The following is a 24,818-nucleotide window of genomic DNA, read 5'->3' on the forward strand; positions in this document are numbered from 1 at the left end:
TGTTGTGGGTGGGGGAAGAGCGAGAGAGTGAGGGGACGAAGGGTTTCTTTTGTTGAAATCGCAGCGGATAGCGGTCGCAGAGAAGAGGAAAATGCCGTGCTTGAACCTGTCCACAAACGTCAAGCTGGAGGGCGTTGACACCTCCGCCATTCTGTCTGAGGCCACCTCTACTGTTGCCAAACTCGTCGGCAAGCCTGAGGCTGTATATATTCCTACTTAACCATCCTCTCTCCATTTCTGTCCTTTTAGTACATGTATCCTTTTCCTAGCGCGTCTCTTTGATGCTGATTCCCTTTTCTTCTTTCTTTACAATTTTCCTTTTAGTTCCGATCTCTCTCTCTCTCACAGTTCCAATCGTTTATTTTGCTGGTGGGTTTTAATTTTTACAGCCCTTATACTTGAATTAAGGGTTTAGTTCCAATATCTCTCTAATTAAATGATTAAGGACATAATATTTGGGGTATAAGTCGATAGATAACCTATTTTCAACACAAACTGGGTTTTGTCCTTTAAATTTTTTACTCTGGGTTTTTGACATTCCTGTTCAATTGGAAATTGCCTAGATGAATATTCGCATTTTCACTGACTTCTTTGACCCTAACGCCTTTAATTTCTTCAAGATGGGATTGCTTGTTACTGATTTTGTGATGAGGAGATTTGGGGTATGCATTAATTTGATTGTGCATGTTAGGTTGTCCAGAGTTTAATTCGGTAAAAACTGCCTCAGTTTTGGTGTCTTTTTACTTGTCTTGATAATCGTTATTACTCATTCTTGTCTGTACAATGCTTTGATCATCTGAGGACTAGATGTAAGTAATGCCCATTAAAATGCTTTTCAAATTGTTGGGAACATGCTTTGTGGTTTATTTATTTACTTTTAGGAAAACGTAGTGGATTCAAATCCTTGAAGGATATCCAAGATTGAGAAGTTATGAACAACTTCTGTTGTGTTGTGTACATTTTCTCGTATCTTTTAGTTTCTGTGCTTTATGTTGTGTGACTTTTGGGCCAATGAACATAATTGGATTTGCAATTGTCTTGCGGTGAAGGGCTCATTGTTGTCGTCGTTTGTTGTTATCGGACCCCCCCCCCCCCCTCCAAAACAAAAAAAAACACACAAAGAAAACTTATAAACAAGGTATTTTGTTCCACCCCCAAACTTTGTCCTTTTGTCCCCCCAACATCCCCCCTCCGCCCACCTCCACCCCCAACCCCAAAAAAAAAATTTTTTTGAAGGGGGGTTGGGGTGGAGTGAATATGCCTTAGGTCTGACTATTGGCAGCATTTTCAACACATGCAATCATCTATTTTGGCAGATTGAGTGACATAGCTAATTTTATGTTTCTATATCTCTGGGTTTTGAACTATCCACTAATGAAAGGATTACACTTAAGTACGTTGTGGTGGCTGGAATAGTGTCTTGAATTCCATTAGGCCATTATGGCATTAATCTTTCGTTGCACCTGTAATCCTGCAGTATGTTATGATTGTATTGAAGGGGTCTGTACCCATGTCATTTGGTGGAACTGAGCAGCCAACTGCCTATGGTGAGTTGGTTTCTATTGGGGGACTCAACCCTGATGTGAACAAGAAGCTGAGTGCTGCAATTTCCAACATTCTGGAGACAAAGCTTAATGTGCCAAAGTCGCGTTTCTTCCTGAAATTCTGTGACACCAAGGTAAGCAATTTTAGCCTTCAAAATTGTTAGCAAAATGGTCAAATCCCAAGCATGTAGATTCTTATTGCATTCTTCCTTGTTGTTTAGGCCCATCAGAGTCAAGAATATGCACAGTGTCTGCATGCTTTACACCAGTACTAGGTCATGTAATCAACTTTTGTTACACTGCACCATGAATCAACTTTCTCCTCCATTTTCTTTTCAATCTCTGAAAATGCTGATTTTCCACCAAACTGTGGTACAAGTGTCTCTTGGCTACTCTGTTTTGCCACTTTGAAGGTACTGAAGGGCTGCCGCTTTAATTTTTGCAGAGTTCCAACTTTGGATGGAATGGGTCTACCTTCTAGGTTCCGTATTTGCAAATGTTGAGCTTGTTGACCACGGGGCTCAGAATTTGGAAAATATGCATCTTCAATGTTTGTGTAGTAGTACTTGTATTATGTTCCAAGCAGATTATGTTGATGCTCCAGAGCATCCATCTTTAGAGAAGTATGCAATTTAATATACTGGATATTTTGAGATCGGTTTGAACAATCACTAGATGCATCTCAATGCTGTTCAGAAATATGTGGCTGGTGAATTAATGCTACATCATGCAGATCTGAATGGAATTAGTTGATATTTTTTAGGTAGCCTTCCTCTGGGATGAGTACGTCAGTGCATACTCATTCTACAGGGTTGTAGAGTGAGTCAGACCAGCGTATGGCACCCGGGTAGAAGAACCATTCAACGGGGGTGCCTTTGCTGCACGCTTACGCTAGCCCATGCGTGATGTTTTTCGTGAACGAATTTTTTAATCACTTTTTTACCTCATATATATCAAATTACTGCAGTAATTTTATTACAAAAAATTTAGAAAAATGAAATCCAAATAAAGCCTTATACTTTTAGTTCCCAAAAATACTGTAAATTATAAAAATAGATGCTATTTATTACTTCATTATTAGCGGAAAAAACGAAAAGTTTGCAGCGATATTAGGGCGATGTATAAGTGGGAAAGGATGCATATGTTCACAAAAATGTATTATCGTAATTGCTTGCATTATAAACAAAAATGTATAGTTTCTAACATACCAAACTCCCATCCAGACGTATTCCAGATCCACCGACGAAATTTCTATACAACTTCCTTTTCGTGTTTTTTGACGTACGGATTAAGCAACCAATTCCGTATTCCGTAGACTCCCTTTTCTCTATTTCTCCCTCCCTCTGAAAAAAGAAACACACCTTTAAAATAATAATAACAATAATAAGCGAAGAAAAGTAGCAGAGGCCTCAGATCAGAAATTGGGAATTGGAATGGCTTCCTCGTCGCCCGCCATCCTTCTTCCAATCACCAACCCTCAGCCCTCCGCCGCCACAACCGACTCCATTCAGTCGTCCGGACCCCCTCCCGCCTTCCGTGCTTTTATAAATCATATCAGCGATACCGTCCGCAACGGCCTCGCCAGCCGCCGCCCCTGGTCTGAGCTCGTTGATCGCTCCGCTTTCTCCAAGCCTGACTCCATCTCCGATGCCACCCAACGCATCCGCAAGAATTACGCCTACTTCCGCGTCAATTACCTCGCCGTCATCACCGGTGTCGTCGCCGTTTCTCTCCTCACCAACCCCCTCTCTCTCATCCTCCTCGCTGCCCTTCTTGCCGCCTGGATTTTCCTCTATCTCTTCCGCACTGCCTCAGATCCGCCCCTTACACTCTTCGGCCGTCAATTTTCCGATCGCGAAACCCTGGTAGGTCTCATCGTTTCCACCATCGTTGTCGTCTTCCTCACCAGCGTTGGATCTGTTCTCGTGTCGGCCCTCATGGTCGGCCTTGCCATTGTCTGTGCGCACGGTGCCTTTAGGGTTCCCGAGGATTTGTTTCTTGATGAGCAAGAGTCCCCTGCTACTGGCTTCCTCTCTTTCGTGACTGGCGCCTCCTCCAATGCCACCGTTGCAGCCACCGCTCCCGCAGTTGCTGCCAGGGTTTGAGGATCCAATAAAACAACCACTTGTACTTAGCTTCTTGATTTGTGATGTTAACATGCTTTGCTAAGTAGTGAACAATTGAACAATAATGAGAGCGGAATACCCTACTCACAAAATATACTTTTAGATCTGATACATCATAATTTTCTTTTTACCTTTTAGCTGGAATCTCTGTAAATTGTGGAGTTTTATTTTGAATGCAGCGTATTCCCTCGTTTGATTATTTCCATGTGTTATGTAGTTTCTTCTTTATTATTGTAGGGCAAGGGTTTCACATTTTTTGCATCTATGGTTCGTTTTGATCCTATTGGATTTAATTCCGTCCAAGTTTGTGAACTAAATGATCCTTTTACGAACATATGACAACAATTTTCAGTTCTGTTTGGTACCTCTTTGGTATATATTTGTTTGAATTGGAAAGTATATCAGCAATCTGCTGATTCATTATTTTTCTCTTCCTCTCAGGTATGTACTTGTTCAATATGACTGATTTAAGAATCATGTAACTGATGGGATCTAAATACAGCATTTAATGGCGCACTGATTGTGTACTTAGTAGGAAAACATCAGTTCCTGAGCAGTGGTCCATGTTATTTGCAGTATTTGCTGGGATCTGCAAGTGTTTTCCATGATTGGTGAATGGCTTGGACCATGACCTTTTATATGCGTGAAAAGATTTCGTTTATCTGCCAATTATTTTTTTAAAATTTATTTTTTTGATTACTGTATAATTATAGTTTCTTGTGCTAGCATAATTGTTCCTGAACTGAGCGCAGGTGCAGCTTTTCATTTGTCCGATCTCTTCTTTTCTTGGCCGTTATTTGCTGAAAACACGATTTTGCACAATCTGGACAGTGTAGCGGAACCTGTAAACAAAATTTTTATGAAGTAATCCTTCCTCATACATGGTTCAATGTCTTGTCTTAAAATACACTAGTACTGTATAATCATGGCATTCAAAATTTAGTCCTTCATGCTGGCCAGCTTATATATTGTTTTGCAGTTAAGGGCAATGGCTATTTATCTGCTTATTTTATCTGTCATCAATCTATTCATGGGCCATTGTTTGGACAGTCTTTAGTTATTTTTGATTGGTGAATATTGGATACCTACTGTAGCAGTACTGCAAGGTTGGTTATCCAAGGACAAAGACAGGTGTGTTGCTGTTCTTTCGCTGTCTTGAAATGAGAAGTGAATCTTTGTGCAGTGTGGTGATGTTTTATTAGATTGTAAAGGTACACCAAACTGACTGAATGATATTGAGATTTTCATTCATGTTGAGCTGGAGGAAGGTTTGTGCTTCCTAATCTAGTTCAGAGTATGGGCATGTGGTGAATTGTCTATGTGGCTTATTTTATGGCTAAGTATAATTGGTTACAATTAATGGTTAGTTTTGAATCTGGATGCATATTTCAATAGATCTCACCGTTATGGTGACTTTCGATCTCACATTTAGTTGGATTATACTTTTGGAGTTTGAAACTTTGTTCAAGTTTATGGATTTATCTTTGCTGTACTTAGTGATTAAACATATTGGACGTGTTTGTGAATTGTGATGCTTCATACTTGATGAGATTAATATAATTAGAGTGTTGGTAGGCTTTATGTATGAACTCTGGTAAGCGACCTATGGTCTTGAGGCATGACTGACCCGTGGTGGTGACCGGAGTCCAAACCCAACCAAACTTTGTGATTACCAGAAAAAAATATGAGTTTGACTAGAGATGCTAGCTAGTTTTCTCCCTTTGCTTGGCTGGAGTACGTTAGCGACTTCAGGTTGTGTATGCTGTCCAGGCAACGAAACCAGAGAACAGTTGGGAGTACCTCGGTTCTGTTTTTGTCTCAATATTGAGATTGAGTTGAATGCTCAAATTCCTTACCTGAGAACTTGTGACTGACTTTAGCATAAATATTAGCAATTAGTTGTTTTCTCACGTTTTTTGTCCTAGACTAGTGTCAAAAAGTGCTACTGGCATTATGCGGGTGTTAGGAAGAGAACTTTACTACTAATAACTTTATCCTAGAGGTTTTGCCTAGCGGAATTCTCAGGTTTAATTGACGCACAGTTGAGAACAGTGTTTTTATCCTCGCAGCCGAAAGGGAAAGGAGAATAGATTGTGTTTGGTTGTTCGTGTACGAGTGTGAGTAGAGTAGCATATGATAGTATTTGCCAAGGTCATGTAACACGCCTTCCTCTAGCTAACCTTGTGGTTCTGGAGTGGACGTTTTACAATGGAACCGTTATTTTCTCTCTCTCTTTTGTTTTCCCGTTAATGTAAATCAGTTTAGTCAAGAGAGAGTTTTGAGTCGAAGTCAGATTCAGGAGGACGATTCTTTTCCTTGAGAACCATTGTCCTTGTTCCCCCTTCAGCAGCATCAAGCCTTTTGAGCAGTGGATTGTTGCTCATCTTGTCATTGAGGAACATTTTGGGGAGAAACTTTTAGATAAGGTTTATTTGTAAGGAAAAGTGAAAAAAAGTTTGTTCTTTTTTTTTCAGGAGTTTAAGACATTTTCTTGCACCCTCCCGCGTTGTGTCCCTTCATGATTTTAAAAGAAAATAGGTTGGTTAGACACAAATTTTTAGTAGCTGCTGCTAATTTTGCTCAAAATTTTTCTTGATTAACTAAATATAAACCAGAAAATAAATTTCAGTTTCTTTTACTTTTTCAAATAACTTTCCCTCCATTGAGATAGTCTTAACGATGAGATCTGTAATCTGTTTTATTCACATAGTTTTCCCTCCATTAAAGAGGAGAGTCTGAACGATGACATCTGTGGATGGATACTGTACGTGAATCTGGGACTGTACGTGGTGTTTTGGGTTTTACGTTTGGTTTTGCTTTGGTAATTGACCAAATAATGGGTGTTTGAATCATGGATGTTCTATTGCACGGGGTTCTGCCAGTCTACGGGCTGATGATGCACAGCGTGTATGTTGGGTTGCGGGCTCTGGAATTGGATCTCTAATTCGTCTCTTCTCTAATCCAATTACAGGAATTTAAAAGAATTCAATTCTTACGTTAAATTCCTTGCAGAACTTTGAGATTCATTTCTAACGCCATTGCCTTGATCATCTTATTTACTACCATGAATAGATGTAGAAATACTTGCAGCCTTTGTAACCAACTCATCGTTTTTTGGCGAAGGGTTGGTTTAGATGGTAAAATATGAAGGGTTATACATGGAAGAATCTGGATTCAAAATCACACATATATAATCATCGCCTTCTCCAATCAGCCATAAACTGCCGAATCGAAAAGAAAACAAGTATTACCAAAAAGTTCATCAGCAACATAAAAGAATTGCAAAAAATGTTACAAAGAAGAAATTTTTTTCTGTGAGCTTCATAGACTAGCAAATAGATGCATCTCAGCGACGTGCTCTACGTATTCTAGTTTTATCTTGTGAAGATATTCACTTTAGATATCCCAATAGAGTTGCTTCAATAATAATAAAAAGAAAGGGTTATTTTATTTCTTTGAGCGAGGGTAAAGACTGAGTCGTACTAGCCACTTCCTCAACTCCTCAGGTTACCTTGATTAGTTACCTTGTAATGGGTCTAAAACCCTCCTAAAAAAAAAAAAAAAAAAGACGGAGTCATACTTACCGGAAAAAGAAAAAAAAAAGGTAAAAAATGCACAAAGAAGAAGTCAAACAATGTGTAACGTTCACATAAGACCCCGACGAAAACAAAGCATGGATGGGCCTTGCCCTGGAAGGTCCAACATGTGAAAGTGGGCGTGGAACCCCTCCCTGCTCAAGTAGTAGTATTCGGCACCCATATGGATATAGCCGTTGAGTTGTCGGCGTCAGGACACGGGCTGCTTCGCTTCAACCCCATCAACATTTAACGCCACTGCTTCTAGTACAGTTAGTTTAACAGAGCAACATCTCCATCGCTCAGTAGAGGCTTTCTCTCTCTCTTCCTGTCCAAGGAAAACTAGCCGTTAGGGGACTTAACCATGAACTTTTGAGTATCATTTTCTCTGTGCTGCTGATAACAACTGACCTTGTCTGCGACCTCGTCCTAGATTCCCTCCTCCTCTCTTTCCAGTCGCCTGCATTCTTTTACATTACATGCCTGCTTCCTTTCCTCCTCTACCTTTATTTATCTCATCCTTCCCAGTCCTTCAATAAAATTTCTGTACTCTGTTTTTCCAGTGATCCAAAAAAGCAGCAGCCCAGAAAAAGTGGAGAGATATAGACAAAACATAAAAAAGGGCCGAGCGAGCAAAATCACGGCCATTTCGTTTCTTCCTTAGCCCTTCACTTACCTCAACCTGCTCCAAAAGTAGTTGATGGATACTTGTGTTGTTGGATGTCCAAATGATACGCGCAGTTATTCATCTCGGCTTATACCAAAGTCTGCTTGGTGCAGGGCTGAGGATGGTAAGAGAGAAAAATGGAAGAAGCCACCACATTGGCGCTGGCATCACACAAGCATGCTCTTTCCGTTTCTGCTTCTTCTTTTCGCCTTTCCACTTGTTTCAGGCAAGAAATGGGATGGGGTTATTGTGACTCAAGCAGACTATCAAGCCCTCAGGGCCTTGAAACATGAATTCGTGGACTTCAGAGGTGTCTTGAGCAGCTGGAATGATAGCGGTCCTGGAGCTTGTTCCGGTGGGTGGGTTGGAATCAAGTGTGTCAATGGGCAGGTCATAGCCATCCAACTTCCCTACAAGGGATTGGGAGGCAGAATCTCTGAAAAGATTGGCCAGTTGCAAGCCCTTCGCAGGCTCAGCCTCCACGACAATCTCCTTGTCGGCCCGGTCCCTACTTCCCTTGGCTTCCTTTATGATCTCAGAGGCGTTTATCTCTTCAACAACAGGCTCTCCGGTTCAATTCCTCCATCCATTGGTAACTGCCCTGTCCTTCAGACTCTTGATCTTAGCAACAATCAGCTCATTGGAGCAATTCCTTATAACCTTGCAAACTCTACCAGAATATATAGACTCAACTTGAGCTTTAACGCCATTTCTGGTAGAATTCCAATGAGTCTCACTCACTTCCCTTCACTTACTTTTCTCGCTCTCCAGCACAACAACCTCTCCGGTTCCATACCTGATACTTGGGGTCTTTCAATACGCCAAAATAGCTCTTATCAACTCCAATCCTTGACCCTAGATCATAATCTTCTTTTTGGAAACGTACCACCTTCCCTCAGCAAGTTGAGCATCCTCCAGAAGCTTGATTTGGGTCATAATCAGATTTTTGGAACAATTCCCAGCGAATTAGGTAGTCTTTCAAGGCTTCAGGAGCTGGATTTATCCAGCAATTCTCTTAACGGAAGCTTTCCTGATAGCTTTTCCAACCTCTCATCTCTAGTTTCCCTGAATCTCAAGAACAATTTCCTGGACAACCAAATCCCGGCTACCCTGGACAGATTACAAAATCTCTCAGTACTGAACCTGAGTCATAACCAATTCAAAGGTCCTATCCCACTCAGTATTGGAAACATCACCAGTCTAACTCTGCTTGATTTGTCCGAGAACAATTTCACTGGGGAGATTCCAACATCCCTTGCCGATTTACCCAAACTCGCCTCCTTAGATGTTTCATACAATAACCTTTCTGGGATGGTTCCATCAACCCTTTCCAAGAAGTTCAATTCCAGCTCTTTTGTTGGAAATCTCCAGCTATGTGGATACAGTTTCTCAACTAGATGCTCTTCTCCTCCACCTCAAAATTTACCGTCCCCATCACAAGGCACTTCTAAGCATCACCATCGCAAACTTAGTACCAAAGACATAATCCTTATTGCAGCTGGAGCCATGCTGGTAGTTTTACTGCTTCTTTGCTGTGTACTACTATGCTGCTTGATCAGGAAAAAGGCAGCTTCCAAAGCAAAGAATGGCAAAGCAAGTGTTCTGGCTCCAACTGGCAGGGGAACCAAGGCAGTTCCAACAGCAGGAACTGAACTTGAATCAGGGGCTGAAGCTGGTGGAAAGCTGGTCCATTTTGATGGTCCTTTTGTATTTACAGCCGATGATTTGTTATGTGCAACAGCAGAAATAATGGGGAAGAGCACTTATGGGACAGCTTATAAGGCAACCTTGGAGGATAGTAACCAAGTTGCTGTAAAGAGGCTAAGAGAGAAGATAACAAAAGGGCAGAAAGACTTTGAAATTGAGGTTGCTGAACTCGGAAAGATTCGGCATCCAAATATTTTAGCTCTCAGAGCCTATTACTTGGGACCTAAAGGAGAGAAGCTTCTTGTCTATGATTATATGCTTAATGGAAGTCTGGCATCTTTTCTCCACGGTAAGCTTTTTTAAGCCACTATTTTATCCCTTCATTTTCAAACTTTGTCTCTGGTTTTGTGATGTGGGCTTGATCACTAATGGAAAAAGAAGCAATTATGTCACTGATTTTGCACCTTAAATTAGTAACTGCTGCTTATTCTGAATTGCAGTGAATTTGGTGCTTGAAATAGTTAAGTGATTAAGCACTTCTAATCATATTCTATTCAATTTTTGAACCTTGAAGAGATTATAGTCAGGAAAGAGCAGAAAGAAAATAATGATTTTGGTGGTGGTTGGTTCCTACAACTAGATGGAATCAAATGGACACCAACAGCTTTAAACAACATGGACCCTGCATTTGGACTCTCCTGCTTAAAATTTTTGATTCAATTTCAGAAGCTAACCCATACACAAAACATCCTCTTCTCGTGTATTGTTTGCAGCTCGAGGGCCAGAAACCACAATTGCGTGGCTAACAAGGATGACCATAATCGTTGGCATTACACGAGGCCTCTGCTTCTTGCACACAAAAGAAAACATTGTACACGGGAATTTGACATCAAGCAACGTGCTGCTCGATGAACAAAAGATTCCCAAGATTGCAGATGTTGGCCTCTCCAGGCTCATGACAAGCGCAGGAAACACCAATGTTATTGCCACTGCTGGCACACTTGGCTATCGTGCTCCGGAGCTTTCAAAACTCAAGAATGCCAACAGTAAGACCGACGTGTACAGCCTTGGCATGATCATGTTGGAGCTCTTAACGGGGAAATCTCCGAGTGAGGCAACAGATGGGCTTGACTTGCCTCAGTGGGTGGCATCAATTGTGAAAGAGGAGTGGACTAATGAAGTCTTTGACGTGGAGCTAATGAGGGATGCATCCAACATCGGGGATGAGCTGCTCAACACATTGAAGTTAGCTCTGCACTGCGTTGATCCTTCACCAGGAGCAAGGCCCGAATGTGATCAAATTCTCCAGAAACTGGAGGAGATAAAGCCAGACCTTGTTGCCAATCTCCCCACAAGTTCGGCTGATGATGGCACTGAACTTCCAGTGAAAAGTACTGAATGAGCAAAAATCAAGAATAGTATACAGGTTGGGATATAGAGAATTTCCTCACTACTCCATACAGAAAAATAGATGACACTAGAGCTCAAGTAAGCATTTATTTATTCATTTGTTGGCTGAGGTTAGCTGGTTTTTAATAAGCAAATGTGTATATACTATTGTCATGCCATGGTTTACTGGCTATATTTTCTTTGTCTTCAAGGGTTTGTACCGTGCCCGTATTCTTTTGATTCATTTTCTGTCAAAGGCTAAAGCAATAAAAAAATTACAGGGATATTGACCGTTGCTTTCACCTGCTTTAACATTTGACTCGCTGCTGTAGTTTTATCCCTAATATATGACGTTTTTGTTCCCAACGCAGGAAACATTTATCTTAGCTACTTGTTCTCCCAACATAATTCTTAATTGCTATACCGTTGCCCTATCCTCAAACGCGCGGTATGCCTGTATGTACTGCGATGTCTGAATCCAAAAAGTTGAAGCTCATTGAAAACTACCTGCGGAAAGAAATGAAGGGAAAATGGCCATTTTGATTGGAGTTTTATACCCGTTTGGATTGCATTTTCCGTCATTTTTCATGGAAAAATTACTGTAGCGATTTGATGTGTGTGAGAGAAAAAAGTAATAGGGAAATCTGATTACGGAAAACGATGCAATTTTCTGACAGAAAATGGCAATCCAAACAGGCCGGCGACCATCTCTATTGTAAAGATGCCGATCTCAATCGAAATCCTCTAATGAAAAATTGAAAATTTGTAATGGCGTGAGTGTCTTGCAGAGTATGTGCATCATTTAAAATGACCATTCTGCTCCATTATTGCTACAGTCTTATTCAATTTTGTCCCTTGTATACCACGCATACTCATTGATATATGTATGCTCTCTATTTTTTTTTGAAAATATTATTTAAAACATTTCTCACATCTCACCAAATAAATTTATCGTCCATCACTTTTATGTCTCTTATAAATTCAAATTAGTAAAATTTAATTCTAACTTAAGTTTTTGATAAATTTTTTAACTAAAATCACCACGTGACTTACATGGAGTTAATATTTATGTATGAAACGTCAGATCCCACTTTTTTTAATGCCAAAAAATGAATATGAATTGAATCCGATCCCACTTTTTTAAAAGAAAAAATAAATCTAGTTTGGGTCAGTTTTTACTTTTTTACGGGGCAAAAATGAACATGGATGTGGTCATTTCTTTAACTACACACCTTTTTGCCCTTAAAAAAAGACCATGTGTGAGTTATGTGATAGATTCAAGATAAAAAGTGATAAAAAATCCAGGTTAGGACTAAATTTTATAGACTAAATTTTTTAAGGAATGTAAAATTACTATTTTAAAAGTGAATGATGAAAAAATTCATTTGAGAAAATATGAGAGACGTTTTGAATGATTTTTCCTATTTTCTTATAGTTCTACTCTTTCTTTTATTTCAAAAGTTCGAACAAGCTCTTACCAATCCAAACTTGACTCGAGTGTCGAGTAATTTAGTTCATCTTTCAACCCTAATTATATCTTGAATAAATGAGATCACATCTTGTACATTTGAGTAAAAACTGGCCCAAACAAATTTTTTGACAACTGTTTAGACCCTCCTCTGCATAAACTGATGTCTATTCAACAAAAGTTATTTTGTTGGATAGTTTTGAGCATGATATTCAAATTAAGGTTATGCTTGAATTGTAATTTTTTATCAAAATTTTTTTTTACATTTTTCGTGATTTTTATTTTTTAATTACTTTTTTAATTGACATATATCAAATTATTATATATATATATATATATATATATATATATACATATGCATATATGTATATATATATTGGTTCAAGGGGAACTCACTCACTCAGGAAAAAGGTATAACTTGAGAGCATGAACGAGTAACTTGCAATCATCTAGCTAAAGCTAATGTGCCTGGTTAATGGTTATGTAGTAGAAGTGCCTGTGTCTGTCAAAATCTCAAATCCGGCCAGCTGTGAGGCGTCCAGGGTTGAATTAAAGAAGCCCACCAGTCCAACCCGGCGACCAATTTAGGTCCCATGCCACCGCCTGATCTACTTCTACGGAGACACAAAAACAGAGAGGATTGTCTGCGAAATCTGACTTGAGCAAGAGAAAATCCTAGAGCTGAATTAGCATGGACGACGTTCCTATTCACAAGATCCAAATTTCTGGTCCTGCACTGGCCTCCCTACTCCTCCGTTTCTCCTCTTCCCCCGGTGCTATTCACGGCCTTCTCTTCGGCCACGTCACTGTCTCCGCGACCTCCTCTCTCTCCGACGATCCCACCTCCAATCTAGACCCTTCTTCCGCTGATGCCGACGCTGGCACCGCCATTCCGCTTCTTACAGCCACAGTCACCTCCTTCCTCTCCCTCCCTTCGCACCTCCCTCTCCCACTCCAACCCCTCCCGAATCCTAACCCACCTTCCTCCTCCCTCCTCGGCTGGTTCTCCGCCCGCCGCAGAACCCCTCTCCGCCCCTCCCTTAACGATTCCACCACCACGCACGCTCTCTCCTCCTCTACTTCCCTCTCCTTCACTCCTCCACAATGCTCCAATCTTCACACCCTCACCCTTCCCCCTTCTCTGTTCCTCCTCCTAACCTCGCCCTTGCAAGATCAGCTCGTCCATACGCACCAGTATAAAGCTTTCCACTATCGAATTTCTACCGATTCCTTCGAACCCAAAAGCTTAGATATTGTCAACATTGGCCCATCTTTCCGATCCCATTATGGGTCTTTTAGCACCAACTCTCCGTTTCCCTTGCTACCCTGTGAGTGGAGGTGCTCCAATGCCATGGCTGAGGATGACCAAAGAGAAACTTTAGGGTCTTTGAAGAAGGACCTCAATGATCAGAAGGAGTTGGACTTGTGTGCTGAGGATTTTGAAGTTGGGAGGTTGAATAGACTAATGGGTTCTCAGGCTGCAAATTACACAGCTGAGTTGGAGGATTTATACAATAAAATGCTTGCCAAGCTGGATGGACTGTCCAGGCTGGTGGAGAACAGCTCTGCTAAGGTTCTTGAACAGGTGAGTGGGAAGAACACAGGCGAAATAAAGCTCTAGTTTTTATTAGGATTTGGTTCATACTACATTTGTCTTTTTCCCTCCTGTCCCGGACGTAGTTGATTTATTTATTCTTGCTTGGTAATAAAATCACGTTATTTGAATTCAAACAGGAACATCACAATATGAAGTTGAGGCTTAAAGTAGCGGGATTGGAATAATTCTCGATGCTTGCTGGTTTTTCTTTTTGTCCTGTATGTAAGGTATTTATTTTCATTTCTTTGTGCGGTTGATTCATATTTCAGTTACCTTGTTTTGGCAAGTTTTTGGGTAATTCAAGTTGATATATGTTTAGGTCAATTGACTTTTAATTGTAGCATATGGAGCTGTTGCACATATTTTCATCTTGTAGTTCGGCAGAAAAATAAAACTGATGATATTTCCATGTTTTGTTCGTGGTCAATTAATAGGAGAGAGAGCCTTAATTCATTTTCACTTGTGGTAATACATTACGTGTCCTTGATTAGTGGCATTAGCTGTCATAATGTTGCATTTTTGGTGAACTCTGTGGGAAAAGGTTTATCATGTATTGCTGGAGGCAGCACCATGTACTATTTCTGTATGGAATTTTGTCCCTCGGAGGACAATGAGCAAATTTTTCTGTGAAAATTTATCCTTTACATCGCAATCTTTAGGTGCTAAGTCAAGTCCGTGCTAGCTACATTTACCAGGTGTCATGGCTCAGCATTTACTGCTTTTGAATTGGAGCTTGTTTCTATTCCTTTAGCTTCCTGCATTTGTCCAACCTTGTGAACCTTTCTGCACCAATATTACTTCTTTTAGTTTAAGTTTAACCATCAGTTGCATCAGAAGGGTGGCTGGACTCATCCTGAAAGCATAAGAGCTTTTATGTGGCAATTGTTATCTTCCTTCTGATTTGGAAAGCCTATCTTGATCCAATTGTGGTATACCGCTTGCTTTTGTAATTCAGTTGATGACGACATTCATGGTTGTACAGGAGATCAGCAAGATTTGCATTCCTATTAGGAACACAGGCAAACTTTGTTTGTCAAGGACTAGCTCGCAAGAAATTGTTAGTACTTGCTTAGAATGCAGTCCATGATGCCAATGTACTGTTAATCTCTAATGTTTTACTTGAGAATCCTATGCCCGTGCATTCACTGTTTAGTGGTCCATAACTGATTAAGCTGGCGATAGCTCACCCATGACTTACACATGTTCTGCAAGACTTTTTAATTTCTGCTTAACTTACTTGAATGTGTTTTACCTTAATCTCATGTTCGACATGTGTTGACACTGTGATTAGAGATGTTTAACCTTTTCCATAGTTTCTTGATGGTTTAATTATGTGATGGCATCTGATTAATATCTTATGATTGTTGGGCAAAGCTGTTTGAATTATGAAATGTGGATGGTCATTACTCAGAGTTGGGAGGTGCATAAATAAACTTAGAAAGACATATTCTATCTTACCCTTAATGTCAGAAATCAGTTCAAAGCCACCAAGAGAAAAGGATAACTGTCTCTTCTATTGCTTTCTGATACTGTAGCTGCAAGAGGTTTCCACTTTAGCTGCCTCTCCTAGCAGAAGCTGTGTCTGAATTTTTAATTTTGATCTTAGTGTTTCTGCTTGCTTGTGCTCTAATATTTTCCTAGTATGTACCTCTTCCAGCCTGTTTTAGTGGATCCAAGGCAGCATCACTCTCAAGCCAAAGCGACCAAGTTAGATTATGATCAGATTGTTCATTTCTTTGTTTTCCCATTAAATTTGGGCATCAATAATGAATCGCGACTGAGTCAGTTATACTTGAGTTGTAGTCTAATTATTCAAAATAGAAACAAAAACAGAAATAATGAGCCTAATATCTTCTTCAAACTGCCAAATAAAGATTGTGTATAAGTAAATTCAACCTAATAAAAGCTTCCTCAAAAGAATGCTTCCTTCCATCTCTGATTTCACAACAATAAGAAACAGAAGCTTGCTTTGCAATCACCATATTTGCAGAAAATTCTAGCTTTTAATGATCTTTAGCGGAAAATTCACCTGTGCATCCTGGCTTATTGTCCCATTACTCTTGGCGTCACCCAATGGTTTTTTGTCTGATGGTATAACATGGGAGACAGGAATCAGGGATGGCCTGTGTGGATTGCAATGTCGTCCATGGTGTGATCCCCAAAAGGTGGGGTAGTAAATCGTCCATTGAGTTTTGGACCCTGGAAGTGTGTTTTGAGTTGGGCAATGAGAACTTAAGATTTGTGATTGGGAGATTGGAAAATGTGGGGGCAAGCAAAAATAACGTGATGCTTTATGCATCATCTAGGCTCGAGTTTCTAGAAACTGAATCAGTGATACGAGTTATTTTTTCAGAAATTTTAACTAAAATTGACCTATGAAGTGTAAGATAGATAAATATCAAGCAAAGTTACCCAATCTTTATGTGGTTGGAATGGTTTTTCTTAGTCAATGGGGAAAAGGACTCAAGAACAAGGAGGAGGAGGTGCTTCTCTTCGTTTTGTTGAATAATGTTACTATATCCAAGTCTGACTGGCTTGGTGAACCATAGGTTACTGCTTGAGTATTACTTCTTCTGCCCGCATCACAAGTTACTAAGTGTCCTATGTAGCTTCTTGCGTGAAATTGTTGTTGATCCCATGGTTTTTTGGTCCGCGTAGTGCTACTATATGAGCTTAAAGTTATTCTTTTCTGGTCATTTGAATCTTTTAACTGTAGAAGGTGGAGGATAATAAACTATGAATTTCCACTTGAAGGTGAGAATAGCATAACTAGTGTTGGTTTTGCCTGTTGGTAAGTTGGAATATCTGATTTTCTGCACGTAAAGTATATAAACAAGCAATTTGGACTGCAACTCAAGGAAGGAGAGGAAAGAATTTTTCCTTTAATACACATACTTCTATCACTTATTTCAACTAACAAAAGTAAAGAAGCAACATGAAGTTTAGGGTCTTGCTTGAGAATACTGTCCATCATTTCTTTCTGAATTTTGATTTTGCTTTGTTGTTGTAGATTCTTCAATATTGAAGGTGCATAACGGAGATCCTGCAGCTTAATGTGTAAAATTGAATAATTCTGGAGCCTTCTGTGGTTGTGGTTGTTGCCTGTGCTTGGCATCTTTTCACAGGCTTAGGTAAAGGCAATCTCTTTCCTTCACCCAATTGTGAATTGCATCTATGTACCATTTCTATCTAGTGGCCTTCCCTCTTTCTGTTGATACCCACCAGCCAGTAAATGTAATTCCTTAGATTGGAAACTTACTTTTGGCTGGAATGAATCAAGCCTAATTTTTTGCAAGCTTTTGCTTAGTCTTCTCTCTTTATGTCACTTTAGTACCTCTGCTCTATAGTTTTGGAGGCTTAACTGTATAATGGAACTTTGTCTAAAGCTTCAGATCAAACCTGTTACAAAACAGAAGTTGAGCCTCGTGTGCAGTGTGCTTCTTTCTGGTACATTGTTTGAATGTTTCAGCTACCTTTTTAAGTTTTATCATTGGGGATGGAAGCATATTCCAGATGGGCACTGGCAATTTTGGCAGGCAAACGTTTCACTGTGTTCCAGTGCAATGCCATGTATGTGGGGGCTCTTCATGAGAATCAGTTGTAGCAGTTTTGGCTGCTGTGCGGCTATGGGGCGTCCGCAGTCCTGTGAATTGTGGCCAATAAAAGGGGAGGCTTTTCCATCTAGCACACGAATAGGCTGAAAATTCCTTGTTTGTCCTCCTGTACTATGGGGAAATGAATGATCATTTATTAGTTCCCTCAAGAAAAAGGAAACAAAGCCTTGTTGGAAAATGACCAACTAGGACTTTATATTTGTGTCCTTGAGCAGGACCGCCTTTGTACCAGCCCTTTGATGTCGACTTCGGGGGATAATTTCACTTTGAAGTTATACTAAAAAAAGAAGAAAAAAAAAAGAAGGAAAGGGTATAATCCATTTGCACAGCTAAGTCTTTAAAATTTTGTAAAAAGGCCAAAACGAAAGGATGAATTAGGGTTCAATTGAGCTTTCAAACTCGGTTTTTTAGTAAATTTATAAATTTATAATAAATAATTAAAAATTATATTATAAATACACCATTCGACAAGGCTTGACATACATTAGAGTTTTAATTTTTTTTTTTTTACTCTATCTTGACTTGATCATCTCATCAGTTACTTTGAATTGAATTTTATGCTTGATCAAATTACTCCTAAACCCGAATCGAGTAGCTTAGATTACTTTACACCCGCTAGCGCTGTTCCGTCCTTCGGTCTTACGATCTTACGAAAGCGCAGAACCCGCTCAACACGACCTCGGGTTCTTATCCCATCCAGACCCACTTTTGTAAATTTCTCCTCCATCGAATTGGGCTTATTTCCTGTGGCTGACCCGTGTCCATGATCATCAAGCCCACTTGTCTCTAGTTCTTCTCGTCTTATTTCTTGGAATTTTTCTGATTAGTTTCAATGTGCAGCTGATATAGAAAATATCCACTTTCCTATTTTGGAAGCCCAACCATGACAACTTGGGCATGACTTGCTTGAATACTGATGCGATTGCCAAAAACGAGATCCGAGCTGAACTGTGGTTCTGCCGAGCTAGCTGGTAGGGAGCAGGATGGCCGTGCCGACCTGTAAGCAAAGATGCGGCGGGGTTGGTCCCCCGGAGCAACTCCGACGATCAAGTCAATAAAAGCTTGGAATCGAAGTGAGTATGTGTTCAAAAGAAATAGCGTACCTAGTATCTTCGCAATGCGTTGTATTTATAGAGTCGGAGGTAGTAGTTTCCTAGCAGGACAAGGAGCCCTCCATAGCGGGGGACTCCTTCTAGGGTTCCGCTAGCTAGTTCCGATAAGTTCGGGCGGCGCGGCCCACCAGGCCCATTCATTCTCAGTTCGGTCAACCTGGTGGGTTGCCCCCTAACTCTCCCGAGCTGACCACCCAGACGGGTCAACTCTTCTCCGCCGAACTGACATGCGTAGGGGATGACCTGACAAGGGCAAGGCAGAACTAACGTGAATGTGGGACCCACTACACTAGCCCCCCCATTTTGGTCTAGAGTCACCGAGTAGTCGTGGGAGTCTAGGCCGAATTTCGAGTTCGTCGTGGGGCCCCCGTCTGGCACGCGCCCGAGTAACCGTCGTGTCGGTTCACTCACCTGTCACTTCAACCGTCACCTTGCCACATCACGACGGTTCCCGATAAATTTGAAATAAGTGCGCGCCTCTTCATTTTCCCGCCCTGACGTTGCCTATCAATAGGACCCTCCAGGCGTCATTTTCACTCTCCTTCTTTCATTTCACTAGTTCGCTCCCTTTGCCTCCCAGTTCGCTTCTTCACTTTCTTTTCTTCCAAGAGTTCACCCTACTTTCAGAGTCTCGGGTCAGTTCGCGCACTTCTTAGATCAGCCCTTCATCCGATCTCCTCTCACCAGTAAGTTCCCTTTTCCCTTTTTATGTCTTCTTCTTCCTCCGATCGCTCTGACGTCACCAGTTCAACCGTCGGTCATAGGGTAGCCTCCCCCGTTCTCGTAGATATCAGTTCATCTACCTCTTCTAGCTCTCTTCCTTCTTTTAGCTCGTCCGGGTCAGAGTTCGTTCCTTCCCCCATTTTGTCTCCTGCTGGAACAATGGGATCGTCCGAGCAACCTACTGAGCCTCACGTCGGAGCTGCCGAACAGGCAGCTCCAGACCAAACGGCGGGGGCCTCTGGGGGACCTGGTGGCGACTTTGGTGAGGTCGACACTATTCCTCTGGCCCTGGAACAGAAAGATGTTGACGAACTGGTAGAGAAATATGAAATTCCTGCTCAGTTCGAACCCAGGGCCGCCCGTCCTGGAGAGGTCACCAGCCGACCTCCTCCCGGGTTCGTGGCGATCTACAGGGAACAGCTGATGGCCGGTCTCCACATTCCTATCCCCAACTTTCTTTTTGAGATTCTCACCTTTTGGGGTATCCGTATAACTCAGCTCATCCCAAACGCTGTCCGTTCCATTATAGGTTTCTTCATTCTCTGTCGGGTGCTTGAGATCCCCTTTTCCCTTGACTTGTTCCGAGCCTTCTTCCAGATGAAGGTCAGCGGAAAAGTGCCCGGGTGGTTCTACTTCGCTCGCCGAAGTGGAGCAAAAACCCCCACCCGCGAACTGTTCGCGGGAGCTCCTTCATCCATCAAAGACTGGAAACCCCAGTTCTTTTTCATAAAAAATCTAGGTCTCCCTCCCCCGACCTGGAGAGCGGAGACTCAAGTGTCTGATCCCATTCCTTCTTCGCTTCCTGCGCCCGAGCTTACTCGCCTACTCAACTCGGACATGAAACTGGGCGTGAAAGAGTTCAATAATGCCCAACTCTGGGCCTCAGGATTGATCCGAGCTAACACCTCGGATCCGTCCTCCGAAAACACAACTCTCACTCCGGACGAGCTGGCCACCTGTAATCTTCTTTCCCTTTATCATTTGCTTACGGTCTTCAATTCGCGTGGTAGCTTTAACCACTTGAGCCTTACTTCTGTGCAGTGAAGAGATTTTCGCAGCTGTTGACTATTGGGGGCAGTTCGTCCACTCCCGCTCAAGTTTCTTCCAGTATCCCAGCCAGCTCGACACCTGTTCCACCAATCCAGCAAGCCCCTGCTCAGTCATCCAAAGCTGCGGAGGCTGGGAAGAAGAAAAAGAAGAAAATCACCGCCAAGAGAGCCAGAGTGGAGACGACCTCGTCTCCAGCTCGGGAGGAGGGATCGACGCCTGAGTCTGCACAGGCCGGCCACTACGGCGTGAACACCGCCGAGGAGCAGGCCCGGGCTGATGCTCCCCCTAACTTATGGCAACGTCAGAGCACCTTGCTCTTCGACCCCCAAGTTCGGCCGGTCAAGCACCAACACCCCATGCACTTTTGCCCCCAGTAGAAGCTATCTATAAACAACCGAGCTCAGTTCCCAGATGTAGCTCGGGAGCTCATTCACGGCGCCATCCTTCCACGGGACTACAATCTGGTCAAGACCATGGACTCGTCCGACCTTCTGAACTATTATTACACGGGAGCAGCTCAGGTCGGTATCCTTTACTCCTTACTATTGGTAAGAGGTTACTTCATCATAGTGTTGACCTTCTTTCTAAAATTGACCCGCCAGATGAACGTGGTCGGACCTGAATTGGCCAGGCGCTACGAGAGCCTGCTCCCACTGATGAGCGAAACGAAGGCCGCTAATGAGAAGCTACTAAGCCAGCACGAAGCTGCTGTGGTTGAAACTGAGGGCCTGAAGAAGCAGCTCGCCCAAGTCCATACGAACTTCGAACTGGAGTTGAAGAAGAACTCCGAGCTGACCTCCCAGCTGAAGGAGGAGCAACAGAGGGGAGCTGAGCTGGCCGCTCAGGTGGAGGCGGCCAGGGCTGAGGGCCACCAAGAGGGCGTGCGGAACTTCCTTAGGTCGGAGGGCTTTATGGGCGACCTGGCTATCTTGAATACCCCAGTGCTGCAACATGGATATTCCCAGGCACTGAAGGAAGTGCAAGGGTTAGGTCTGTCTGGGTTCGATCTGGGGAAGTTTTCCAAATACAGCCCCCAGGCTGTGGAGCAGATCGACTGCCTGGTGGAGAGCTACACGCATGGGCGGAAGCTGGCCGATCTGGTTGCTGATCCTCTACTGCCAGTGACCACCCCTGAACCCGAACAAGAGGAGGAAGAGGGAGAGAACTAGAGTAGGACTTTAGAATAGGAATCCGAACTGTCAGAACGCAGTTCGTTTTGTATGAGCTCTGCTCTTTTTTGTACAGTCCTCTTTTGATGGAATGAAAAATCTTTCTTTTGCTCCATACTTGGTTGCATTCACAATTTAATATTAAGTTACAATAGCACGGTCTGGTATCGACCTTGATAAGCACGAGCTAACTCTTAAGGCAAGGTAGCTTATTCCTACCTGAACACATCAACATAAAAATTTTGATCTTGGAATGACCTGGCATGTGCGAGCTGGATTCCCTAACGGAAAATCCTCAGGTTGGAATTATGCCAAGTACGCGGGACTTCTTCCCCGCTGAGGTGCGCTAACTTATAGTATCCAGCTCGATCTGCCTCCTTCACCACATAGGGGCCCTCCCAGTTAGGATCCAGCTTAGACGTACCCCGGGCTCGACTTACGCTATTCTTTCGTAAGACTAGGTCCCCCGGTTTGAAGTATAAGTGTCTCACCCTGGCATTGTAGTGCTGCGTGACCTGTCCCTTGTATTTAGCCATGCGTATAGCTGCCTCATCCCTCCTTTGTTCGAGCAGATCCAAACTTAGCCGTAGCTCGTCCTCGTTGTCCTGAACTATAAAATTCTGAACTCTGCTTGAGGGAACACCGATCTCCGCCGGAATCACGGCCTCTGCCCCGTAAGTAAGGGCGAAAGGAGTCTCCTGGGTGGCAGTTCGAGGAGTGGTTCGGTATGCCCATAGTATTGTAGGCAGCTCGTCTATCCATCCAGTCTGAGCAGACTCTATCCGAGTCTTCAAGCCGTGCAGAATGGTTTTATTGACGTTTTCTACCTGACCATTGGCTTGGGGGTGACCTACCGAGGTGAAGTGCTGCCTGATCCCGAGCTCCGCGCACCAACCTTGGAGGAAACTGTCAGCGAACTGGCGACCGTTGTCCGAGACCAGAACCCGAGGTATACCGAATCGACAAACGAGGTTCCTCCAAAGGAACTTTTGGACCGACCTACCGCTGATGCTGTTGAGCGGCTCAGCTTCTACCCATTTGGTGAAGTAGTCAACGACCACTATCACATGCTCATAACCCCCAGGAGCTCGGGGGAATGGACCCAGCAGATCGACGCCCCACTGAAAGAACGGCCAAGGGCTTTGGAGCGGAATCATCTCCTGGGTCGGGGCGTGATGGACTGGGGAGTGCAGTTGGCACGACCTGCAATGCGCTTCCAGTTCGGCTGAGTCCCGAAAAATAGTGGGCCAGTAATACCCGGACTGCATCCCTTTCTTGGCCAACATCCTAGGGCCGACGTGGTTTCCATAGAGACCCTCATGCAGTTCGCGCAAGATGTAGCTTCCTTCCTCTGACGTCACGCACTTCAGCCATGGACGCAAGTAGGATTTCCTATAGAGCACTCCATCCGTTAGCACATACCCCCGCGATTTGAGGAGAATCTTGCGTGCCTCTACCTTACTAGAGGGAAGCTCTCCATTGGCTAGGTACCGCACAAGGGGATTCATCCATGAGCTCAGAATTTGGATAACTGCCGCGTCCACCTGATCATACGCCCGATCTCTGACGACCTCCACTAGCACTTCTTTATTCAGTGTTCCTGACGAGGTGGAAGCTAGTTTAGACAGTGCATCCGCTCTCTTATTTTGGCTTCGCGGGACTTGTTTTAGCGTGAACAGTTTGAACTGAGTTCTCAGCTCATGCACCTTGGCGACGTACCTTCTTAGTGGTTCCTCCTTAACTTCATAGTTTCCCCCCACTTGATTTACTATCAGTTGCGAGTCGCTGTAAACCTCAATTGATTCGGTCCCCAATTTTCGAGCAATCATTATCCCCGCAATCAGGGCTTCATATTCAGACTCGTTATTGGTGGCCCGCCTGGCCTTGGCAGTTTTTCTGGCCTGTTTGGCCTCAGCTGTGTCTCTGGCCAGCCCGGCCTTGGATGCCTTGGTGGCCTGAGGGACCTCGGCAGCCTCTCCGGCCTGCTCGGCCTCAGCTGTGTCTCTGGTCATCTTGGCCTGAACTTCCTGTTGTCCGCAAGAGACCCCCTCTACTATAAAGTCTGCTAATGCTTGGGCCTTAATAGCCGTACAGGGTTGATAGCCTAGGTCGTACTCGGATAGTTCCACGGCCCATTTCATCATCCTCCCCGATGCGTCAGGTTTGGAGAGAATTTGTTTAAGGGGTTGGTCGGTCACTACTATCACGGGGTGAGCCTGAAAATACGACCTGAGTTTCCTGGCCGCGTGAACTAGTGCTAGAACATATCGCTCAACCGCAGCGTATCTAGGCTCTGCCCCTTGCAGAGCTCGGCTGACGTAGTACACGGGCTTCTGGACTTTGTCCTCCTCCCGAACTAGCACCGCACTGAGTGCCTCTTCCCCCACCGCCAGATATATAAATAAAGTTTCACCCTGCGTGGGGGAGGTCAAGGCCGGCAGCCGAGCAATATGGGCTTTTAGCTCATCGAACGCTTTCTGGCACTCGGAGGTCCATTCGAAATGGGGACCCCTCCTCAATGCTTTGAAAAAAGGTGAGCCCTGAACTGCCAACTTGGACAAGAATCTGCTTAGGGCGGCCATCCTGCCAGCTAACCGCTGGACCTCCTTTATGTTTCGAGGGGGGGCCATGTCAATAATGGCCTTCACCTTGTCGGGGTTGGCTCTCACTCCGTCCTTGGATATCATATACCCAAGAAACTTACCCGACCTGACCCCGAAGGTGCATTTCTTGGGGTTCAGCCGCATTCGCGAGCTCCGTAAGATATCGAAGATTTCTCTGAGGTCATTGATGAACTGCTCCTGAGTTCGACTCTTCACCAGCATGTCATCCACGTAGACCTCCATGTTTCGGTCAATCTGATTTTTGAACAGCTTATTGACCAGCCTCTGATAGGTCGCGCCAGCATTCTTAAACCCAAATGGCATGGTGGTGTAGCAGTATGTCCCGTATTCGGTGATAAAGGCAGTCTTCTCTTGGTCCTCCTCATCTAGGGCTATCTGGTGATATCCTTTGAAAGCATCCAGAAAGCAAAAAATCTCGCACCCCGTAGTTGAATCCACCAACTTGTCGATGCGAGGGAAAGGATAACAATCCTTCGGGCAGGCTCTATTCAGGTCGGTGAAGTCCACGCACAT

At 43.3% G+C, this 24,818-nt stretch overlaps 6 protein-coding genes across 6 annotated transcripts; 5 read left to right on the top strand and 1 right to left on the bottom strand.

Moving 5' to 3' along the window:
- Positions 1–2,306, top strand: LOC113774837 (macrophage migration inhibitory factor homolog). The gene is made up of 3 exons (XM_027319471.1): positions 1–202; positions 1,478–1,678; positions 1,990–2,306. Exons 1-3 carry the CDS (start codon positions 92–94, stop codon positions 2,023–2,025), a joined length of 348 nt encoding a protein of 115 aa, XP_027175272.1. The 5' UTR covers positions 1–91; the 3' UTR covers positions 2,026–2,306.
- A 531-nt stretch (positions 2,307–2,837) lies between these two features.
- On the top strand, positions 2,838–3,869 carry LOC113773324 (PRA1 family protein B4-like). The gene has a single exon (XM_027317941.1). It carries the CDS (start codon positions 2,978–2,980, stop codon positions 3,647–3,649), a length of 672 nt encoding a protein of 223 aa, XP_027173742.1. The 5' UTR covers positions 2,838–2,977; the 3' UTR covers positions 3,650–3,869.
- Positions 3,870–7,572: 3,703 nt separating this feature from the next.
- On the top strand, positions 7,573–11,260 carry LOC113775705 (probably inactive leucine-rich repeat receptor-like protein kinase IMK2). Its single transcript, XM_027320691.1, has 2 exons — positions 7,573–9,908; positions 10,333–11,260. The coding sequence occupies exons 1-2, from the start codon at positions 7,946–7,948 to the stop codon at positions 10,959–10,961; spliced, it is 2,592 nt and encodes an 863-aa protein (XP_027176492.1). The 5' UTR covers positions 7,573–7,945; the 3' UTR covers positions 10,962–11,260.
- A 1,579-nt stretch (positions 11,261–12,839) lies between these two features.
- On the top strand, positions 12,840–17,827 carry LOC113775892. The gene is made up of 3 exons (XM_027320935.1): positions 12,840–14,001; positions 14,151–14,240; positions 17,024–17,827. Exons 1-2 carry the CDS (start codon positions 13,108–13,110, stop codon positions 14,196–14,198), a joined length of 942 nt encoding a protein of 313 aa, XP_027176736.1. The 5' UTR covers positions 12,840–13,107; the 3' UTR covers positions 14,199–14,240; positions 17,024–17,827.
- A 1,794-nt stretch (positions 17,828–19,621) lies between these two features.
- Positions 19,622–21,681, top strand: LOC113776525. Its single transcript, XM_027321709.1, has 4 exons — positions 19,622–20,420; positions 20,504–20,812; positions 20,924–21,033; positions 21,115–21,681. Exons 1-4 carry the CDS (start codon positions 19,622–19,624, stop codon positions 21,679–21,681), a joined length of 1,785 nt encoding a protein of 594 aa, XP_027177510.1.
- A 281-nt stretch (positions 21,682–21,962) lies between these two features.
- Positions 21,963–24,818, bottom strand: LOC113776533. Its single transcript, XM_027321718.1, has one exon. The coding sequence runs from the start codon at positions 24,816–24,818 to the stop codon at positions 21,963–21,965; it is 2,856 nt and encodes a 951-aa protein (XP_027177519.1).

The sequence above is a fragment of the Coffea eugenioides genome, chromosome 6, assembly GCF_003713205.1.
Source record: "Coffea eugenioides isolate CCC68of chromosome 6, Ceug_1.0, whole genome shotgun sequence".
Lineage (NCBI taxonomy): Eukaryota > Viridiplantae > Streptophyta > Magnoliopsida > Gentianales > Rubiaceae > Coffea > Coffea eugenioides.

Coding starts and splice junctions, on each gene's coding strand:
- LOC113775892 (XM_027320935.1), top strand. CDS start 13,108: ATGGACGACGTTCCTATTCACAAGATCCAAATTTCTGGTCCTGCACTG. Junction 14,002..14,150: donor CTGCTAAGGTTCTTGAACAG/GTGAGTGGGAAG, acceptor GAATTCAAACAG/GAACATCACAATATGAAGTT.
- LOC113775705 (XM_027320691.1), top strand. CDS start 7,946: ATGGATACTTGTGTTGTTGGATGTCCAAATGATACGCGCAGTTATTCA. Junction 9,909..10,332: donor TCTGGCATCTTTTCTCCACG/GTAAGCTTTTTT, acceptor TATTGTTTGCAG/CTCGAGGGCCAGAAACCACA.
- LOC113774837 (XM_027319471.1), top strand. CDS start 92: ATGCCGTGCTTGAACCTGTCCACAAACGTCAAGCTGGAGGGCGTTGAC. Junction 203..1,477: donor TCGTCGGCAAGCCTGAGGCT/GTATATATTCCT, acceptor GTAATCCTGCAG/TATGTTATGATTGTATTGAA. Junction 1,679..1,989: donor TGAAATTCTGTGACACCAAG/GTAAGCAATTTT, acceptor TAATTTTTGCAG/AGTTCCAACTTTGGATGGAA.
- LOC113776525 (XM_027321709.1), top strand. CDS start 19,622: ATGGGATCGTCCGAGCAACCTACTGAGCCTCACGTCGGAGCTGCCGAA. Junction 20,421..20,503: donor TCCGGACGAGCTGGCCACCT/GTAATCTTCTTT, acceptor ACTTCTGTGCAG/TGAAGAGATTTTCGCAGCTG. Junction 20,813..20,923: donor TCCCCCTAACTTATGGCAAC/GTCAGAGCACCT, acceptor CTCAGTTCCCAG/ATGTAGCTCGGGAGCTCATT.
- LOC113773324 (XM_027317941.1), top strand. CDS start 2,978: ATGGCTTCCTCGTCGCCCGCCATCCTTCTTCCAATCACCAACCCTCAG.
- LOC113776533 (XM_027321718.1), bottom strand. CDS start 24,818: ATGTGCGTGGACTTCACCGACCTGAATAGAGCCTGCCCGAAGGATTGT.